The sequence below is a fragment of the Stenella coeruleoalba genome (assembly GCF_951394435.1).
Source record: "Stenella coeruleoalba genome assembly, chromosome: 4".
Classification (NCBI taxonomy): domain Eukaryota; kingdom Metazoa; phylum Chordata; class Mammalia; order Artiodactyla; family Delphinidae; genus Stenella; species Stenella coeruleoalba.
The window spans coordinates 109,820,194-109,839,625 of record NC_137149.1 but is presented as its reverse complement, the minus strand read 5'-3'; the positions used below and the strand labels follow the sequence as shown (position 1 = coordinate 109,839,625).

Sequence of the window (19,432 nt, the reverse complement as noted above, 5' to 3'; positions counted from 1 at the left end):
CTTGCATATTGTTTCAATGTTTTATACTAAGCATGTATTACTATCACATTAAACAAGGTAACTTAGTTTCAGACAAAGTATCCAAAGAAATAAGCAACCCTTTGAGTACTAAAATTGTAAATCAAAATAATGACACAGCAAAGGTTACAAAATGAAAAATGACATGAAGAGAAAAAAGATCAGTGTGAGCTGGAATTACCAGAGAAGACTTAATTCAGGAGTTGATGCAGAACTATAGAAATGAAGAAAACCATGGGGGACGGGGTGGGGGGGAGATGAGAAGTCGTATGGAATGTCTCACATAAACCATAGTGTAAAATCAGTAACTAATGCTTTAAAACCAGTGCAAAGGAGAGGACTTGACTAAAAAACATGTGGAAGTGATAGCAACATAGTGTCTATAAAAATGTCCCCTGCTTACCAGAAAGTAGACGTTTATAAATAAGTGTAATATCTGGCCTAAATGGTAAAATCACATATGGAAGAGAGTGAATCAGCCTATACACAGATGTTCATCTCAATATACAAAACAGCAGTTACAACCAAAAAATAAAAACAATATAAATGTCCAATAGTTGGAGAATGCCAAAGTTAAGTAGGGTACGACTACCTGATATTCTGCAGCTATTCAAGATCATAACTATGTAAAAAACTAGTAAATCTAAGCACAGAAAAAAGACTGGAAGAAAATTCCCTATGTTAATAGTAATTGTTTAAATATAACCTAGAGGAACAATTAATGAATTTTCCTCCTTTTTCTCTCATTTCTAAATTTGTTAGTAGTAGTATTATGTTAATAGTATGTGTGGAGGAAAATTCTCATTCATGTTTTTTTTTAAAGGGGATGTGATGTACATCATGGTGACTATAGCTGATAATACTGTACCTATATCTGAAAGTTGCTAAGAGAGTAGATCTTCAAAGTTCTCATCACAGACACATAAAATTTGTAACTATGTGTGTGATGGATATTAACTAGACTTATCTTGGTGGTCATTTTGCAATATATACAAATATCGAATGCAAATATCAAACGCATAATTACATTGTATACCTGAAACTAACATAATGTTATGTGTCAATTACATCTCAATTTAAAAGAAGTTTCCCCCCAAGTGGGAAAAAAAAGAACCCTCATAATAACAAGGTCCTTCCTCCCACCAAGCCTCAGTGTCCCCCTTCTTTAAAATGAGGGGGTTGGGGCTTCCCTGGTGGCACAGTGGTTGAGAGTCCGCCTGCCGATGCAGGGGACACGGGTTCGTGCCCCGGTCCGGGAAGATCCCACATGCCGCGGAGCGGCTGGGCCCATGAGCCATGGCCACTGAGCCTGCGCGTCAGGAGCGTGTGCTCCACAACAGGAGAGGCCACAACAGTGAGAGGCCCGCGTACCGCAAAAAAAAAAAAAAGAGGGGGTTGGACTACATGATCTCTAGGAGTTTCTCCAGCCCAGAGCCCCTATGAGTCTGTTTTAAAGTTGAAGCAATAAGAAACCAAGAAGCACCTTCCAGGAGAGAAGGCTCCTGCCATTCCTGGGCGGCCTCTGCCCCAATAGCAGTGGATTAAATGAAGTGCTGCTCTTAGGCAGCGATTTGAGGTCCAATGCAATTCTTCTTTACATCTGTTCAAAATCCTAAACAACCATCCAGGCATCCTTTCATTCCACAAATATTTATCAAGAGACCATTGTGTTCCAGGCACCCCTCCAGGGCAGGAGGTGTAACAAAGAACCAGACACAGACCTCATACTTGGGCAGCTCACAGTCTAGCGGGGAAGACAGTGTTAAGTACTAAGATTCAGTTCCACATTATGTGCACAAGAGGGTACCTAGTCCAGAATCGGAAGAATGGCAGGCCAGGATTCAAAAAGGATGTGATATCTAATCTGAGCCTGAAGGGTGAGGACCAATCTCCAGGACTAACAGGGAGAATGGGCATTTCAGGCAGATGGACTAGTAAGTCTCGAAGGGAAGGAAGCAGCAAGAAATGCCTTACAATAGGAACGTGGAATCTAAGAGGGCAGGGAGAGAGGCAGGAGATGAGCCGCAGAGTCCAGCAGGAGCCACATCACATCACAGAAGCTCACTGAGCCACAGGAAGAAGTCTATGGGTAATGGGAGGCTTGGGCAGCAGGAAAGTGACTGGTATGGGTTGACTTGTGTCCCTCAAAAAAGATATATCATAGTCCTAATCTCCAGTACCTCAGAGTGTTATCTTATTTGGATATAGGGTCTTTACAGAGGTAATCAAGTTAAAATGAGGTCATTAGGGCACACCCTAATCCAACATGACTTGTGTCCTCATAAAAAGAGGAAATTTGGACACAGAAACATACATGGATAATGGAAGACGATGTGAAGAAACACAGGGAGAAGGACCACCATCTACAAGCCAAGGAGAGAGGCATGGGACAGACCCTTACTTCACAGCCCTCGGAAGGAACTAACCCTGCCAGCACCTTGATTTTGGACTTCTAGCTTCCAGAACTGTGAGGCAATAATACATTTCTGTCATTTAAGTCAAATAAGTAAATAAATAGAAATAAAAGAATCTGTAAATCCTGTGATGAAAAAAACAGTAAAAATTGGCATTACTATAAAAGTCACTGTTATTTGCTTCCCACTAAGAGAATATAAATATAGCTATGTATTTTGACCATAAATTCTAAAAAATTATTTTTCATAATCTGGTCTCTGGACAGCCTGCATTGGCACCAACTACAGTGCTTAGGAAAAATTCAGGTTTTTGATTTTTGCCTCAAACCAATGGTATCAACCTAGATACCAATCAATTGTTCTCGATTTTCTAGATTAGTCACATATTAAAACTACTGAAGTGTCTGAGAAATTCCAATATTTCAAGATTTAGATTTTACCACCCAGAGTGTCTCTACCAACTGAAAGATGCAAAAAAAATTGTCAGCCTATATGTCTTCATTCTGTGGGTGAAATATCGACTGTGATAACATGCAAATACCACCTAGAAGTTTTTAAAAAGAGAAAGTGGACAAAAGGAGAGTATGAATACTAATAGCATTAATGTATAAACTACAGTGAAAGAACAAAATGTTTATTTTATTTAATATCTAAAATGTAATTCACTTACGTTCTGAGGATAGAAGAATGAGGCAGTTTAAGTATCTTTCTTACATAATCATAGACTTTGCTACTGCACAAGTAGAGTGTACACGCAAATTGCTTCATTTCTGTGGAGTACTCAGCTGTTTCTCTCCAGTTATACAACTCCCACTTAAAATCTGTTAAAATAAATTTATTCTTTGTGATGAAAAATGTGTACAGTAACATTTTCAGGCATAGACCATAGCATTTGGATATAAAATGTGATAAGCACCAAAATTCAAATAGTTACATTTTAACTGAGTTTGTTCAGAGGTTACTATCCAATCTTAGAGACTGTTAACCAATTTATCCTGTTCATCTTGGATCATTTCACTACAAAGAGGGACGAAAAATGTGTCAACTTCAGTCGTTATGTTTTACTATTCACTGGCAGCCTGAGTGGAGATTTTTAGAGGAACAGGGAAGAAAATGAAATAAATGGATAAATTAAGTCTCTGGATTATGAGGACATTTATCAGTTTTAGTTTGTTCCCTGGTCATCATTTATCTGAGAGTGAAAATTAGACACAAGAAATATTTTGGGGGATAGGGAACTATTCAGAATGAACAATCTTCCCTACCACTGAGAGAAAAAAAAAAAACCTCTGTTCCTGGTGCAGACCCTTATTTATAACCTATATTCCCCTCTTGGAAAAACACAAAATACTCTCTTCCATTGGAGATACCTACTCTTGTCTAGAAAAGGACATGCTTCTTTTACCAGAATGCAAATCCAAAATCTCTGCTGCTTTCATCAGAGAGTAAGTTGGCAATTCTTACTTTGCCCCTCTTCAAATATCCTGGTTCACAAAGAAGACTAGGTAGTCTTTCAATGAACATATATATACTCTATAGAGTATTACAGAAAAAAATTTGGAGACTTAACACAATTTTCAAACTCAAAGGGATTTTGCAAATTATCTAGTTCAACTCACTGCAAAAAAAGACTTTAGTGATAAATTATCTAGCAGTTAAAATTGTTTACAAAGAATTTGCAGTGACAAGTGTGTGATTATAAAAAGTGAAAAGTAGGGACTTCCCTGGTAGTCCAGTGGTTAAGCATCCATCCTTCAATGCAGGGGATGCCGGTTTGATCCCTGGTTGGGGAACTAAGATCCCACATGCCACAGGGCAACTAAGCCCACGCACCACAATTAGAGAGCCTGCATGCCACAACTAGAGAAGCCTGAGTGCCACAACGAGGAGCCCATGTGCCGCAACTAAGACCCGAAGCAGCCCAAAAAAATAAATAATAAATAAATAAATTAAAAAAAATTTTTTTTAATATTTTTAGAAAGTGAAAAGTACAGGGCTTCCCTGGTGGCGCAGTGGTTGAGAATCTGCCTGCCAATGCAGGGGACACGGGTTCGAGCCCTGGTCTGGGAAGATCCCACATGCCGCAGAGCAACTAAGCCTGTGCGCCACAGCTACTGAGCCTGCGCGTCTGGAGCCTGGGCTCTGCAACAAGAGAAGCCGCGACAGTGAGAGGCCTGCGCACCGCGATGAAGAGTGGCCCCCACTCGCTGCAACTAGAGAAAGCCCTCGCACAGAAACTAAGACCCAACACAGCCAAAAATAAATAAATTTATTAAAAAAAAAAAAAAAAGTGAAAAGTACAATATATGGTATAAACCATATGATCTCATTTCTGGGTAGTAGGATTATGTGTTATTTTTATTATTTATACATTTCTTTGCTTCTCCTGTAATAAACATATTACTTTTACCTTTTTTTTTTTTTTTTTTTGTGGTACGCGGGCCTCTCACTGTTGCGGCCTCTCCCGTTGCGAAGCACAGGCTCCGGACGCGCAGGCCCAACGGCCATGGCTCACGGGCCCAGCCGCTCCACAGCATGTGGGATCTTCCCGGACCGGGGCACGAACCCGCGTCCCCTGCATCTGCAGGCGGACTCTCAACCACTGCGCCACCAGGGAAGCCCAAACATATTACTTTTAAAATTGTAAAATCATAAAAGGATTTTGGTGATTATTTTTCATTCTTCTTGCTTATGCTAGAGACTTTTCACTTCTCAGCTAAAAGCGTATTTCCATTGGCAATACAAAATAAATATGTAATGATATTTCAGAAAAATTAAGAGCTACATTGTAAGTATTACAGGTCATTAGGGAAGATACCGGAAAATTGTGCTCGTAGCAGACACTCTGTTTCCTCTGAAAGTAGTTTCTCTTCTACAAGTGCATCAATTAATCGTAAGCCCTTTCTCTTCTTGATCATCCTGTAGTTTTTTGCGGAAGCAAGTCTTTTTCGGGACACTTGTAGCATCTGTTGCACCTCAGCCAATTTCTCTGCTCCTATTGTGAGAGGTCTCTTTAGACTGTAGTTATGGTCCTCAGTAGCAACCTCTTGAGAATTATCAGGAAGTGGCTGTTTTAGGATTTTCTGTCTTGCTTTACCTTTAAGGTGTACACCTTGGAGAACCTATGACACAAATAGAAAGTGAAGTTTATTTTAGAAATTATCACACAATGACTATCTATAAAAATACCACTGAATACAAAGCACTCACCTGGTTGCTGTGGAGAGTTAGTTATGAAAGAAAAGGTCATAATCTCTGACTTTTTAAAATATATGATCTCTGGGATAATGTAAACAAGTTTTGGGATTTTTGTTTTCGTTTTTGTTTTTTTTGGCTTCTATACAGAAATAGTAACATGATGCTGAAAGTTTCCGAAATGATTAAAGTAACTAGAGAAAGGTGGTGGTAATTTGGGAAGGTTTCACAGGAGTTTTGAGTTGTTCTTTTTCTTTTTTCTTTTGTTAAAGATGATGTTGCAGGTAGGAGTTTATTAATTAATTAATTTATTTTTGCTGTGTTGGGTCTTCGTTTCTGTGTGAGGGCTTTCTCTAGTTGTGGCAAGTGTGGGCCACTCTTCATCGCGGTGTGCGAGCCTGTCACTATCACGGCCTCTCTTGTTGCGGAGCACAGGCTCCAGACACGCAGACGCAGCAGTTGTGGCTCACGGGCCCAGCTGCTCCGCGGCATGTGGGATCCTCCCAGACCAGGGCTCGAACCCGTGTCCCCTGCACTAGCAGGCAGATTCTCAACCACTGCGCCACCAGGGAAGCCCCTTGAGTTGTTCTTTGAAGGAGTAATAACATGGTTTAATGGAGGGGACAGGGAAGTTATTTGCACAAACAGGAAGGCACAGGACAGAGCATGGGCTTTGGAATTAACACTCCTGGCTCCCCTCACTTGTTAGCTGTGACTTAACATCTATAATCCTTTATCTTCTCACTTATAAAATGTGGATAATAATACAGAGTTGTTTTAAGGATACAATAAGATACTTTACGTAAATCGCCTAGTGCAGTGCCTGGACCACTGTAGGTCCCAATAAATTGTAACTATTATTGATTTTAAACGAAAGCATAAAAGCAAGTCAATTTATCATATATACAGAGGGTAAGTACATGTGGTTCAAAAAGAGAATTCAGGGCAGTTAGAGATGCACAAATCAATTAACAGAAAGCTCTTCGAACTTATGAGTTTGGATTTGATACCAACAATATTCTTTTGAAAGAGGGAATAAGGTAAAACAATACCGAAAGAAGGAGACTCCAATGAATAAGAGGAAGGTGAGGGTAGAGTAAGGATAGAACAGTTGGATGACTATTTGCAGACTGCAGACAGTGATTGAGTCATATATGAGCATGTGGCTAAGGGGTAAAAGGATAAAATAAAAATAATCAAAAGAAACATAAGAATGTAACACCAATACTGGTGACTGGGATAAAATAAAAGCAATCAAAAGAAACATAAGACTGTAACACCAATACTGATGACTGACTCATAGAAAGTCTTCTATTTTCCGTATACCTCTTTCTGTATCAATGCTAACAATTAGGTATGTTTTTGGTCAAGATCAATAACATTTTTGGGGAGAGCCAAAAAAAGGAGGGGGTAGATAATTTCAAAGTATTGTGAAAACTGTCTCATACTTAAACAAAAGCCTGAATTCTAAAGCTGTTTATATCTACTAGTTGATTTTTGTGATCAGTTTAGTAACCTTTATGTATATCTAGACATATGGTTTACATTTATACATTTTATTTATTTACTTTTTTGGCTGCACCACATGGCATGCAGAATCTTAGTTCCCCGACCAGGGATGGAACCCGCACCCACTACATTGGAAGCGCAGAGTCTTAACAACTGGGCCGACAGGGAAGTCCCGTATACGCTTTATTTCTATTTTTTAAAAAGCTCCAAAGCACAATTACTAATATTACATATATATTTTTTTAAAAAACTAATTTTCTAGGCATTTAAAGTGTATTATAGGATTTATTTTAAGTCCTAGGTTTTTGGTTTTGTGTTTATCTCTGTAAAATCTAGCTATAATGTGAGCTGTCTTGATTTGTAAAGGCTCTGTAAAATTTAATATTGTTTACACCTAGATTTAAATACCTTGTATAGAGAAACAGAAGGCACAGCTCCTTTTTTCAGCTTTCTTCTTATGCCATATGACTCAAAGTCACTTTCTTGAAAGTGTTTGGAACATAGCATAGCACCTGGTCCTGGAATCCAAATCTTTTTGCTTCTGGGGTCCATACGATTAACAGCCCTGATCCATTTTGAGCGCTGAATGGTATCAGTTGGAAATCTACAGCAATCATATTAAAATTCCATTAACATGAAAATATAGTAATACTACAGTAGTATTTATTATATAAACCGATTTATTATTTAACTGCTTTACATAAACATTAAGTCCAGTTAAAGTTTAATTCACTTGATCTGATTTCATTTTTCAAAGTTCTTTGACTTTTTAAATACAAAAGCTCGGGCTTCCCTGGTGGCACAGTGGTTAAGAATCTGCCTGCCAATGCGGGATACACAGTTTCAAGCCCTGGTCCAGGAAGATCTCACATGCCGTGGAGCAACTAAGCCCACGAGCCACAACTACTGAGCCCGCGCACGCCTGGAGCCCGTGCTCCACAACGAGAAGCCTCCACAACGAGAAGCCTCCGCAACGAGAAGCCTCCGCGACGAGAAGCCGCCGCAACGAGAAGCCGCCGCAATGAAAAGCCCACGCACTGCAACGAAAAGTAGACCCGCTCGCCGCAACTAGAGAAAGCCCGCGTGCTTTTTTAAATTTACTGAAATAAAATAAATTTAAATCCAAAAGCTCAATATCTAAGTGATCTCATCTGTTTCAATTTGTATGTGGACAATTCTCCTATTAAACACCCTGCACATTCTATCTTCATAGCCTACACTTAACAGAATCTGCTCAAATTTAATATGTGTGTCTTTCCTTTCCTGTGTCAATTTCTTTTTTAATTAATTATTTATTTTTGGCTGCATGGGGTCTTTGTTTCTGCGCGCGGGCTTTCTCCAGTTGCGGTGAGCGGGGGCTACTCTTTGTGGCGGGGTGCGGACTTCTCATTGCAGTGGCTTCTCTTGTTGTGGAGCACAGGCTCTAGGCGCGCGGGCTTCAGTAGTTGTGGCTCGCGGGCTCTAGAGCGTAGGCTCAGAAGTTGTGGCGCACGGGCTCAGTTGTTTCGTGGCATGTGGGATCTTCCCGGCCCAGGGCTCAAACCCATGTCCCCTGCACTGGCAGGTGGATTCTTAACCACTGCACCACCAGGGAAGCTCTATGTCAATTTTAAACGATGTCCACAAATTCTTCAGTACTCCTCCTTTCAAGGAGTGGAACCTAATTCCCCTCCCCTTGAGTGTGGGCTGGGGTTAGTAATTTGCTTCTAAGGAATATAAAAAAGCAGACGTGATAGTGGGCATTAAACAAGATCATAAAAAGCACTGAGGATCTGTCCTTGCTCTCTCTGTTGAATGGTTTTTCTCTGGGGGAAGTTACCTGCCATGTCATAAGGAGCCCTAAGGAGAGTCCACTTGGCAAGAAACTTGAGTTCTCCGGCCAAAGGCCATGTGAGGGAGCCTTTCTGAAAGTAGATCCTTCAGTCTCCGTCAAGGCTTCAAATGACTGCAGTCTTGGCTAACATTTTGACTGCAATCTTATGAGATACTCCGTAACATCCACCTTATCCACTCCTCAATTCCTGACCCTCAGAAATTTGTCCCCTCTTCTCCTTCCTTTTTCTGGGCCACGCTGTGTGGCTTGTGGGATGTTAGTTCCCCAACCGGGGACTGAACCCGGCCCCTCAGCAGTGAAAGCACGGAGTCCTAACCACTGGACTACCAGGAATTCCCTGCACCCTCTTCTTTGATTTATTTTGGAGATAGATCTATAGGTAGCCTATGACTTTTATATATTTTAACTCAGGCTTTAAAACACATAGTTGTTAGAAATGAAACTGGTGAAAATTTTAATTTCCTTAGCTACTTGTTAGGGAAATGATATGACAGTTATGATAAAACTTAATTCTGAGATACTCTCTCAATCACCTTGAGAAAGAACACTGAATTGGTAAACCTCTAAGTCTCAATTCCCTTTTACTAGCCATGTAGTATTAGATACATCTCTCAATCTGTCAGCCTCCTCCAGGGCGATAGTAAGAGTACCTGAGGATACAGATGCGTTCAAAAGCACTTTGTAAATGGTAAAGTACTATCCAAGGTTTGTTCTTTCTTAGGAACAACTAATTCCACTTTCGGAACTTTTTATTTTATTGTCCCAGGAAGATGATGCTACTTGATCAAGAGAGAATGTACAGAGAATTATTTTTCCAATAAAGATGAGGCACACCTTTCTGTTTTCACTGGACTCTTTTCTTAACTGATGGCACGTGTTTGTGAGGCCACATTTCTAGACTGGGTGTAGTCTCTAACCATGCAAGGGACCATCAAAAGTTGACTAGTCCACCAAGTTACATTACCAGCCTGATTCTCTGATGCAAAGCTTCCCAACTGGCATGCCTGCTCAGTACAGTTATCAATCCCCTTAGCCCATGGAGTGGGCCTGGGCCACCTGGAGCCCTTGAAGTAGTTACATCAAGCTAGTCCCAAACTGCTTTGTACGTGTGCCCCAAAGTATTAAACAAATATTTCCAATTTTCAAAAAGACATGAAAAGGGTTGGTAAATACTGCAGTCTAACCAGCATGACTGACTAATTTGCATTCTGGACAAAATTAAATTGGTATTAACAATTGATACCACTTTTAAAGCATTTACCTTGTGCTATATATATATTTTAAAGACTTAGTTTTGGTCTTAAAAAACTCTGCAAGACAGGTTTTTATCCTTTTACATAAGATGAAACCAAGACTGGAGCAGCCAAGTTTAGCTACCAGTAAATAGTCAATTAAAACTGGAATTCATGTCTCCCTAGTCTAAAACCACCTCTGGCAGAAGAAAAATCCCAAATCCATCACCATCTCATATACACAGTAATGAAATGGCTTACACTGTAATACAGAATCCATTTTCTTCCTCCTATCGACTATGTCTTTTTTATGCTATTAGCAGAGATTTACTTCTTGTATCCTGCACATCAAATATTTTCCAGAAAAGTGGCTAACAAAACCAATTCTACTGTGGTTACATCTAGGGAGGGAGAGAAATGATTTAGGGGCAAGGCTTCAACTATACCTATAACTTAAGTCTCTTCTAAACAGAACAAAAGCAAACATGTTAACATCTGCTTATTCCTAGTGATGGGTAATAGGTGTTTGTTATGTATAAATAGAAGTTTAAAAATAGAAGTCATTACAACAATTAAGGCAAAAACTCTTCCAAATGATCATGCATAAATTCCTTGGTTATGAAATAAATTGAATTTCTTAATCTTTTTATACCTACAAAAAGGGAATGAATCAAAGGGACACTTTAAATTTTAACTTGCCAGTCCCACTTTGTATTTAGCCATTTATGTGTTTGACAGAGCACCAATATTCTCATAGTAACAGTTTCCACACTTGTGAGTCATTTTGATTCAGGCTTTTCAACCACAGCGCCTTGCTTATGTCCTTACAACCTCTTTCACGACTGTGGTGATGGTGCTGGGGATGCTGGGAAAGGCTTCAGAGGACATAGTATCTGAGCTAGAGCTGAAGAGTCAATAGGAGTTTGCCATGCAGAGTGGCCACTCCAAGCAGATGCAAAAGACACAGAGGTATGAAATGATTACTTGGAACTTTCTGGCTGATAAAGCTTGGAAAAGTAAACTAATTCGGAGGCTCGAAAGGAGAGTGCAGAGGTAGCTGGGAGTAGTTATAGATGGGAGGTAGCTAGAGGTCAGATCACAAAAGGTCTTGTATGCCTTACATAAGCTTTTGATCCATCCTTCAGGTCAATGGCCACCACAGAAGTCTACACTCATCTATTGAGAGTTGAAGAAATTATTAGAATTCATTTTTATAACTCTTTGCCTCATCTTCTAATTTTTGTGTTTCATAATATATATTAGTATATCACTTCATATATAAATTTATAAATTATTATAAATCACTATCCATATATCAGAGGCATGTATTCAGGTTCTTTGTTTTTGTTTTATTTTGTTTTTTATGGAAAGAGCTCCAGGATCACATAGCTTGAAGATGGAGGCTTCAGGCAACAGCAAGTTGACTAATTCTCTCCTTCTCAGATTACCTTTTTGCTGAGCCCTTACTTCAGATCAATATTACCTTGTCACCAGAACTAACACCATAGTATTCTAACTCCTTTTCCTGTCTCTATTCTTTCCTGCCTTGCTTACAACTTCCTAGGTGTCAAGAAGACAGACGATTCCGTGTGTTTAATTCCGCACATATGGATTATAAAATAATAGAAATATATTTCAGATTGGAAGAAAGGTGTATGAGGAAAGGATTCACAGAGGAGCCTGGACTCTACCTTGTAGGCACTGAAGAGCCCAAGGGATTAAAATCCTTCCTTCAGGGAACCATCATGATAAAATTTGCATTTTTAGGAAAATCATTCCCAGAAATCTAGAAAATGGAATGAATGGGGAAGAAATCAGGCTGGAAGAATCATAGCAGACTACTGTAATAAATGCATCACTTTTTTTTTTAATTAAGCAGGTCTTACTGTGGTTCTCAACATATAAAACAAATAAAAGCAATAAGCCAGTTCTTCCCTATTTAAAGAAACTAAGAAAAAGGCACAGGAAAAACAGAGCAGCAAAAAGTTGAGAAAGAAATTAAAGAAAAGGGAGAGAACGAGGGAGAGAGTGTCAGTACAGCTATGGGAGATGAGAGTTTCAAGGAGGGGTCGATATGACTGAAGGTTAAAAGAGGTCAAGAGAAAGATTTTACAAGCGCTTATTTAGATTTGGCAAGATTACCAATGACCCTCAGTTAGTGCTGTTTCATTATAGTGGTGATAGACATCTGGCTACAGTAGGGTGAAAAGGCAACAGGACTTAGGGAAATAGGTGTATGCTTCTGTTTTGAGGAACTTGGTTATAAATGGAAGGGGAGGGTAGTGTAGAGGTGCACAAAGGTTCAAGAGTCTGTGTGTCTGTGTTTAAAAGTGGAAGTCATGTGAACATGTTCAGTGTTTTTAGGCAAGTAACCAGTAGAGCAATTTACAATAAAAAGAGGACAGGAACTAATTGATGGAAACAAATCCCAGAGAAGAAAGGATACAATTATAACAGCTTAGGTGGAGGAAGCAGCCCTACTTAAACTAAGCAATACTACAAATGGCCTACCATATATAGTTGAAACTACTTAACTTGACATGTTAAATTTTTTTAGATAATTTGTCTCCAAGTTACTTTTCCCACTCTTCTACATTACATCTTCACTTTCCATCCCTTTATATTTTTCCATGTTATTCCTATTTAAATGCTATATTCCTTCCGCCCCACTCTCCAATCTAGGTAAGGTTCAAGGTCCAACTCAAATACCACTTGTCCCACACAGCTCTTTTTGATTTTTTCATAAAAGTCCTTTGTCAGGGGTTTGACTCTCTACCCCTCATATTGCCTTAATAGGCTACCACTTTAAAAAAACACTGTACATTTCTTTTTGTCTGTGAGTATCTATTCTATGCACTTTTCCACTTCTCATTGATCTCAATGACCTTTACTAGACTACACCACAGATGTGGGTTCAAATTAGATCGGTCTGAAAATAAGCCCCACTCTTGTGCCAAATATAATTTCCTTGCATAACCAGTTACAGCCAGAGTCGGACCAGGCTTGCAGAGCTGGGCTAATGATACTGAACAACTGGTAATGACAGTACTGGTGAAAATCTGAAACTGAGCAGGTCCCTTCAGGGCCCTCCTGGGTACAAAAGCCCTCTGTGTCTCCCATTTTGTGTCAAACAAACAAACAAACAAAACCCAAAAATATTCAGTCTCCTAGGCCTTCCCTGAATTCCAAAGAGTGGACCCAAGCAACGACTGATTAGGGAAGTTAGGGGAGTTAGGGAATGGGTAGGGGGTAGGGGGGAAGCAGTTAGGCCAGATAGCCTGAACAATAGTTCAGTGATAAATAGAGTCCTAGTTCCTCCTCAAGGGATATACAAAACAATCTGATGGCATATCTTTGGGTAGTTCTGCAAAAACTAACCCCTCAACCTGGTGGAGGATGGTGACTACCTGCTGACCACAAGTACTTAGACCTCAGACTGGCTAGAACCATAAGGCCAATGATTCACATCCTCTAAACACCAGACTGTTACCTTACCCCCCATTCAATCAGAATGTCATGCACCCTGCAGCCCTCACCCCAAATGCCTGCAGCCCTCACCCCAAATGTTGCTTTTAAAAGTCCTAAAAGCCATCAGGGAGTTCGGGACTTTTCGGCACCGGCTGCCCATTCTCCTTGCTTGGCACCCTGCAATCACCACTGGACTTTCCTTCACTACAACCTGGAGTCAGTAAAGTGGCTTTCCTGCGCGGTGGGAAAGGGGACTCCAGTTCAGTTCCATAACAAACTGATCTGTACTCATGCTCCTGAGCAAGCCACACACTCTAATGAAAGCGCACGCCTTCAGCAGTTCTTCTAAACTTCCTTCCCTTCCGGTCTCCCGAAAGGAAGCAAGACTCCTTTCGAGTAACCCCTGCTAAAAGCTAATGGAGAAAGCAAGCACTTTGGAAGCAAACACTGAGCAGGAAGACGAGGAAAAGCGTTAGCCCTCAAAGTTGCCCAATTCCCTCCCCCGCCCCCACGCTACGCACGTCACGTCACGCCACGCCACGCCGATGGCATGGCGCCCCACCCGCCCCGTCCCAGCCAGCCCTGCCTCCCGCCTCGCCGTGCTGGGAATTAGCGCGGAGGCTGCTCTCACGCACTGGTGGAAGGAGAGGCCGCGCTCCCGGCTCAGCACGGTATCCCGGGTGCTGCAGCCCACTGCCGAGCAACTTCGGGTCATCTTCTTGCTACGTGGGACTCCACCGTCGGTGTTCCCGCGACAGCATGAATCCTCATAAAGTTAGCTCCGCCTGCAGACACTGTGTCTATGACCTTTATTTGTCGAGAAAAGCGGGCTCTTAAGGCGCAGGGTTCCCACCCTTTCTCTCCGGGGGCCCTGCGGCAGTCTCTGTGGCCAATCACAGACCACGTCGTGTCGCAGCAGCCAATCGGAAAGGCCAGGGGCATTAAGACGCGCATTGGGCCGCCCCTCCCCGCTTATTGGAGGGTGGTTACTGGATTTAGCTAGCGTGGGCTCCTTTTCGTCCGTGCTCTCTGGTTAAATCCAGTGCCATCGCGCTTCTTGTGAGTCCCAGCGAGAGAATGCGAAGGGGCGAGGCAGGACCAAAGTTGAGGCGAATCCAGTGGCATGCCGATGGGTCTCCAGGTGCGAGCTCTGAAAGTGACGGGAGGATGTGACGGGAGGGACAGGAGGGAGAGGGGTAAACGCAGCGCCTTAGAAATATTGAAGACAAAATTGGACCCCGAATAAATGATTTACTGGGAGGCATGTCATTTCCTTGCATTTTATTTTCTTATAAATTTATTTATTTATTTTTGGCTGCATTGGGTCTTAGTTGCTGCGCGCAGGCTTTCTCTAGTTGCAGAGGGTGGGGGGCTACTCTTCCTTGCAGAGCGCGGGCTCTAGGTGCGTGGGCTTCAGTAGCTGTGGCGCACGGGCTTAGCTGCTCCAGGGCATGTGGGATCTTCCCGGACCAGGGCTCAAACCCATGTCTCCTGTATTGGCAGGTGGATTCTTAACCACTGTGCCACCAGGGAAGCCCCTTGCCTTTTATTTTGTAGTTCTCTGATGCAGAGAGAATGTAGGGGCTATTGATATGGTTGACTGTTAGGTATGTGACCTCAGAGGAGCTTGAATGAGAATGTAATACCAAGATAAGTCGACTTTCAATTCAACTGACTCTTTCCTGCAATATCCTTTGCCGCAATGGGGGAATTAAGAAGGGAATAAGGTAAGAAGGTCTTCAGGGTTTGGGGGTAAGCGCACGGTCTAGTTTGGACTCATCAATAGCAGTGCTAGGAGGGGCAGGAGAGAGGGCCAATGAAATGGTTTTGGTTGGGGTGTGGGGCATCCTGGATAGCTTTCAGGGTGAGAAGATCTTAGAACGATGTCTTCGTTAAGCTCTTTATGTTTACAGTATAAGATTTAAGTTTTCATAGAGGAAACAAAATGGGGCCAAGGTAGGACATAGTTTTTATTTTGTATCTTTGAAGAGGTCCTTAGTATATATTATGTGGCATCTTTCCTGCTTAACTGTAGAGGCCTATTTTAGGAAACAGAAATGTTCCTAACTTTTTTGTTTCTATCTCCAGCTGGCAAGAATGAGTCAGACATTTCCAAGCAAGATTGTTTTTTTTCCCTTTTTGTTTACTTTATCCAGACTCTAGCCAAAAAGATTCATCTCAAGGTATTACTTATTCACGATTGCTTTCCATTATAATATGCTTATATCTTATTTGAATGAAATTAACATAGCTTTTGCTTATGTAGTTTTGTTAAAAATCACAAGGTCTAAGGATAGTACATGAATGGGGGAAATTGGTTCATGGGGGATGTACTTAACTTGGCTGTAAGATGTGCAAAGGGTAGGACCTGGATTTAAATCACTGTCAGCTGGTTAGACTATTAGAAGCTTTTTTAGCACTCAACCAATTAAATCCTGAATAAGGGTAAATAGAAATAAATAAGTTTTCAATTAAAAATTGGTTGCCTTATTTTTTTTGGCAAGAGTTTTATTGAGATATAATGCATATGCCATACAATTAAGCCATTTAAAGTGCACAATTCGATGGGTCTTAGTGTATCATGAGTTGTGCCACCATCACCACAATCAATTTTAGAACATTTTCATCACCCCAAAAAGAGACTCCCTTTTCATTAGCAGTCACTGCTTACATTTTCCCTCCTCCAGTCCCTGGAAACCACTAATCTTCGTCTGTGTAGATTTGCCTATTCTGGATATTTCATATAAATGGAATCAGAAATTAGTCTTTTGTGACTGGCTTCTTTCACTTGGAATATTTTTAAGGTTTATTTATGTTGTAGTACCAGTACTTCATTTCTTTTTATTGCCAAAAAATATACCATTATATGAATATATACCACATTTTATGTGTCCATTCAGGTTGTTTTCCTTCGGGGGCTGTTACAAATAATGCTGCCATGAACAGTAGTGTACGAGTTTGTGTCGGGGCATGTGTTTTCATTCCTCTTGAGTATATGCCTAAGGGTGGAATTGCTGGGTCATATGCTAACTCATGTTTAACTTTTTGAGGAAATGCCAGACCTTTTCCAAAGTGGCTGCCATTTTACATTCCCACGAGCCATGGGCGAGGGTTCCAGTTTCTCCACATTCTCATGGGTGTGAAGTGGTATCATTGTGGTGGTTGCCCTTTTTTAAGGACTCAAAGTTTGTAAGAAACTTGCTAGAGGATGCTCCTTGAGTGCAGAGACAAAGTCTGAGGTGAATTTGTGTTTTCAGTCCCTGGCGCGCAAATAGATACGTGTGTTTCTGCTGCATTGTTTCCTGATAATATGGCTCGCACATTATTCTGACAATATTCTTCTAATTATTAATTACAGATGAATTACAGAAAACTGCTATGTTGCAGAACTGATTTACTTAAATGTAGACCTGCTAAATGAAAATAACCCACTTACTTTACAGAAGCCACAAGGGGTCGCTGCTCTTGGTATTCTTAGTGTACTTTTGGATAGGGAAGTATGCAGTCCCTTATAAATGGAATCATTGATTTTGAGTTGTATTTATGTATTTTTACATTTGCTTATAAGTTTTACATGCTTTTTGTTGCTATTTTTTATTGTTTTACTGGTGACATTGAAGTTCTCGATTTAATCATTTGATTACATCTTTGCTTCCTTTGATAACTTCATATCCAATGATTAAACCTTTTTACTGCTGTTCACATAATGAACTGTTGTGATTACTGCATATGTAAATGAGGATATGTCAGCTGTATTAAAGATGTTATTTGTCAAAAGCATTGACCAGTGCAGAAAATAATTTAAAATAAAATATCTCTTTTCAGGAATTATATTCTTGGAGATGTTGGGAAAAGATTCCTGGGTCTTGGAAGATAATTACTAGAAATATGCAGGGGAGGTAGTATATCTTTCTTTTTTTGATGTATTAAGTATTCCTGGAACGAAAGCAGTGAATTGGAAGGGGAGGATTGTCCAAGTAAAAAATGGATTTATAAAGCCTTGAGTGAAATCTAATTTTCTGTTTTATGGTATAGAATCTCATTAATTGGTTACTTGGTGGAAAAAATAGTAACAGCTAATGCTTATTGAGTGGTTACATGTAAGACATTGTACTAAGTGTATTATACACACAGTTTTTTGTTTTTGTTTTAAACACTTATTTCTCTCAACAACCCTATGAAAGTAAATAGACTTTTTGCCTTCTAGGATTGGTATCATTCTTATTTGAATACCTACCTTTTTGTCAGATTTTTAGCTAGTTTTACATTTGTTTGTCATCTTGATACAATAAAATGTATTTCTAGTGACTGACATATTCTTGCTGAATTTTTCATCCTTTTAATTCTCTGGGGTTTTTTCTGCTTCAGAAAGCCTTGGGGTCTTGAAATTATTGGTGATTAAATATAAAGACAGTTCTGAACCTGGTCCTTTCCCAAGAATTTTAGACCTTTAGAGCTAATTTATAAGTTGTGCGTTTTAGTTTTTGGATATGGATTGTGACCTTCTGTGTTAGTTGTTTATTGCTGTGTAACAAATTACTCAATATTTGGCAGTTTAAAAGAACAAACACTTACGGAACATTGGGGAGAGGAGGTAGAAGAGAGACAGCAGCTTCCAAACTGTCTCATTTGGCAAGCCTGTGTTCCCTGATGGCTGTTGGCTAAGGGCTTCAGTTCTTCTTCATCATGTGAACCTCTCCATGGGCTGCCTGAGTGTCTTTACCGCATGATAGCTGGCTTTCGGACACTCGTCCAAGAGAGAAAAGCCAAGATAGAAGGTTGTCTTTCAATAGTCTTGAAAGTGACAAAACACCAACAGGACCCTATCCTGTTGGTCCTGGTATGGTATAGATGGGCACTATACAAAGGTGTGACTGCCAAGAGGTATAGGATCATTGGAGACCATCTTGGAGGTTGACTGCCACACTTTAGTTAAATACTTTTTTTAAAAAACTGTTTCAGTTTATTAAATCAAGAGATTTAATCTTTGACCCTCAAGTCAGATGAAGTATGAGAGCATATGATCCAAATGAGTGCTCTCTTTGCTATGGTGCATGGTTTCTTTCTCGCCTATGTATATATAAACTACTTAAGTGGTGCTACGTTCATTTTGGAAAATTTCTAAGGAGTTTATAAGAAAGTTCAGGGCCTCCCTGGTGGTGCAGTGGTTGCGAGTCCGCCTGCCGATGCAGGGGACACGGGTTCATGCCCCGGTCCGGGAAGATCCCACGTGCCGCAGAGCGGCTAGGCCTGTGAGCCATGGCCTCTGAGCCTGCGTGTCCGGAGCCAAAGAAGAAAAGAAAGTTCAGTTTATAGTCAGAATCTTCTCCCTTCATTAAATATTGTTTTTCTCGGACCCATTTCCCCTCTCCCAATTCCTCCGAGGTGGAGGCGGTTAGAGAAGCTGGTGGCACTAGACTATAGATAGAAATTGTGTGTCCCCTTCCTCTATTATTTTGCTTGGGGTTCAGATTGACTTGGAGGAGTTGACATTTCTGTTTAGAGTTTTTCAAGGAATGTAGTCCAGTTACTTATAGGCAATTACACAAATATTTGACATAGAATGGAGTAAAGATACAAATATGCAGCAGCAGACTTAGAGCAGTTTGCCCTTTTCCCCAAAAGCTTGATTTTTATCCAATAGGGTGAGTATACTTTCTTTTCTTTCTGCTACTTTCTCCCCCACCGTGGGCTCTGTCCCTCTTAATGAGCAAAACAGACCTTGTCAAGAAGTCAGAATGTTCCAAATTGGCAGAATTCTA

The 19,432-nt window shown here is 40.6% G+C and overlaps 2 protein-coding genes across 7 annotated transcripts in view; one reads left to right on the top strand and one right to left on the bottom strand.

The window, feature by feature from the left end:
* THAP9 (THAP domain containing 9) overlaps window positions 1-14,563 on the bottom strand; it is a 21,821-nt gene extending 7,258 nt beyond the window's left edge. The window contains exons 1-5 of one of the 3 annotated variants that reach the window (XM_079920637.1): window positions 14,306-14,351; window positions 11,894-11,988; window positions 7,545-7,740; window positions 5,251-5,554; window positions 3,103-3,253 (exon numbers count right to left, since the gene is read on the bottom strand). In XM_079920637.1, coding sequence (XP_079776763.1) covers window positions 3,103-3,253; window positions 5,251-5,554; window positions 7,545-7,688 — 599 coding nt within the window. In that variant the 5' untranslated portion in view covers window positions 7,689-7,740; window positions 11,894-11,988; window positions 14,306-14,351. Of the gene's footprint in view, window positions 1-3,102; window positions 3,254-5,250; window positions 5,555-7,544; window positions 7,741-11,893; window positions 11,989-14,305 lie in introns of all 3 variants that reach the window. The other 2 variants (XM_079920636.1, XM_079920638.1) reach the window with 2 other exon arrangements.
* A 101-nt stretch (window positions 14,564-14,664) lies between these two features.
* Window positions 14,665-19,432, top strand: part of SEC31A (SEC31 homolog A, COPII coat complex component) — a 74,569-nt gene continuing 69,801 nt past the window's right edge. The window contains exons 1-4 of one of the 4 annotated variants that reach the window (XM_079919549.1): window positions 14,665-14,811; window positions 15,278-15,397; window positions 15,759-15,853; window positions 17,496-17,569. The gene's annotated coding sequence lies outside the window, so the exon portion shown is untranslated. Of the gene's footprint in view, window positions 14,812-14,885; window positions 15,398-15,758; window positions 15,854-17,495; window positions 17,570-19,432 lie in introns of those variants that run through there. The other 3 variants (XM_079919551.1, XM_079919550.1, XM_079919554.1) reach the window with 3 other exon arrangements.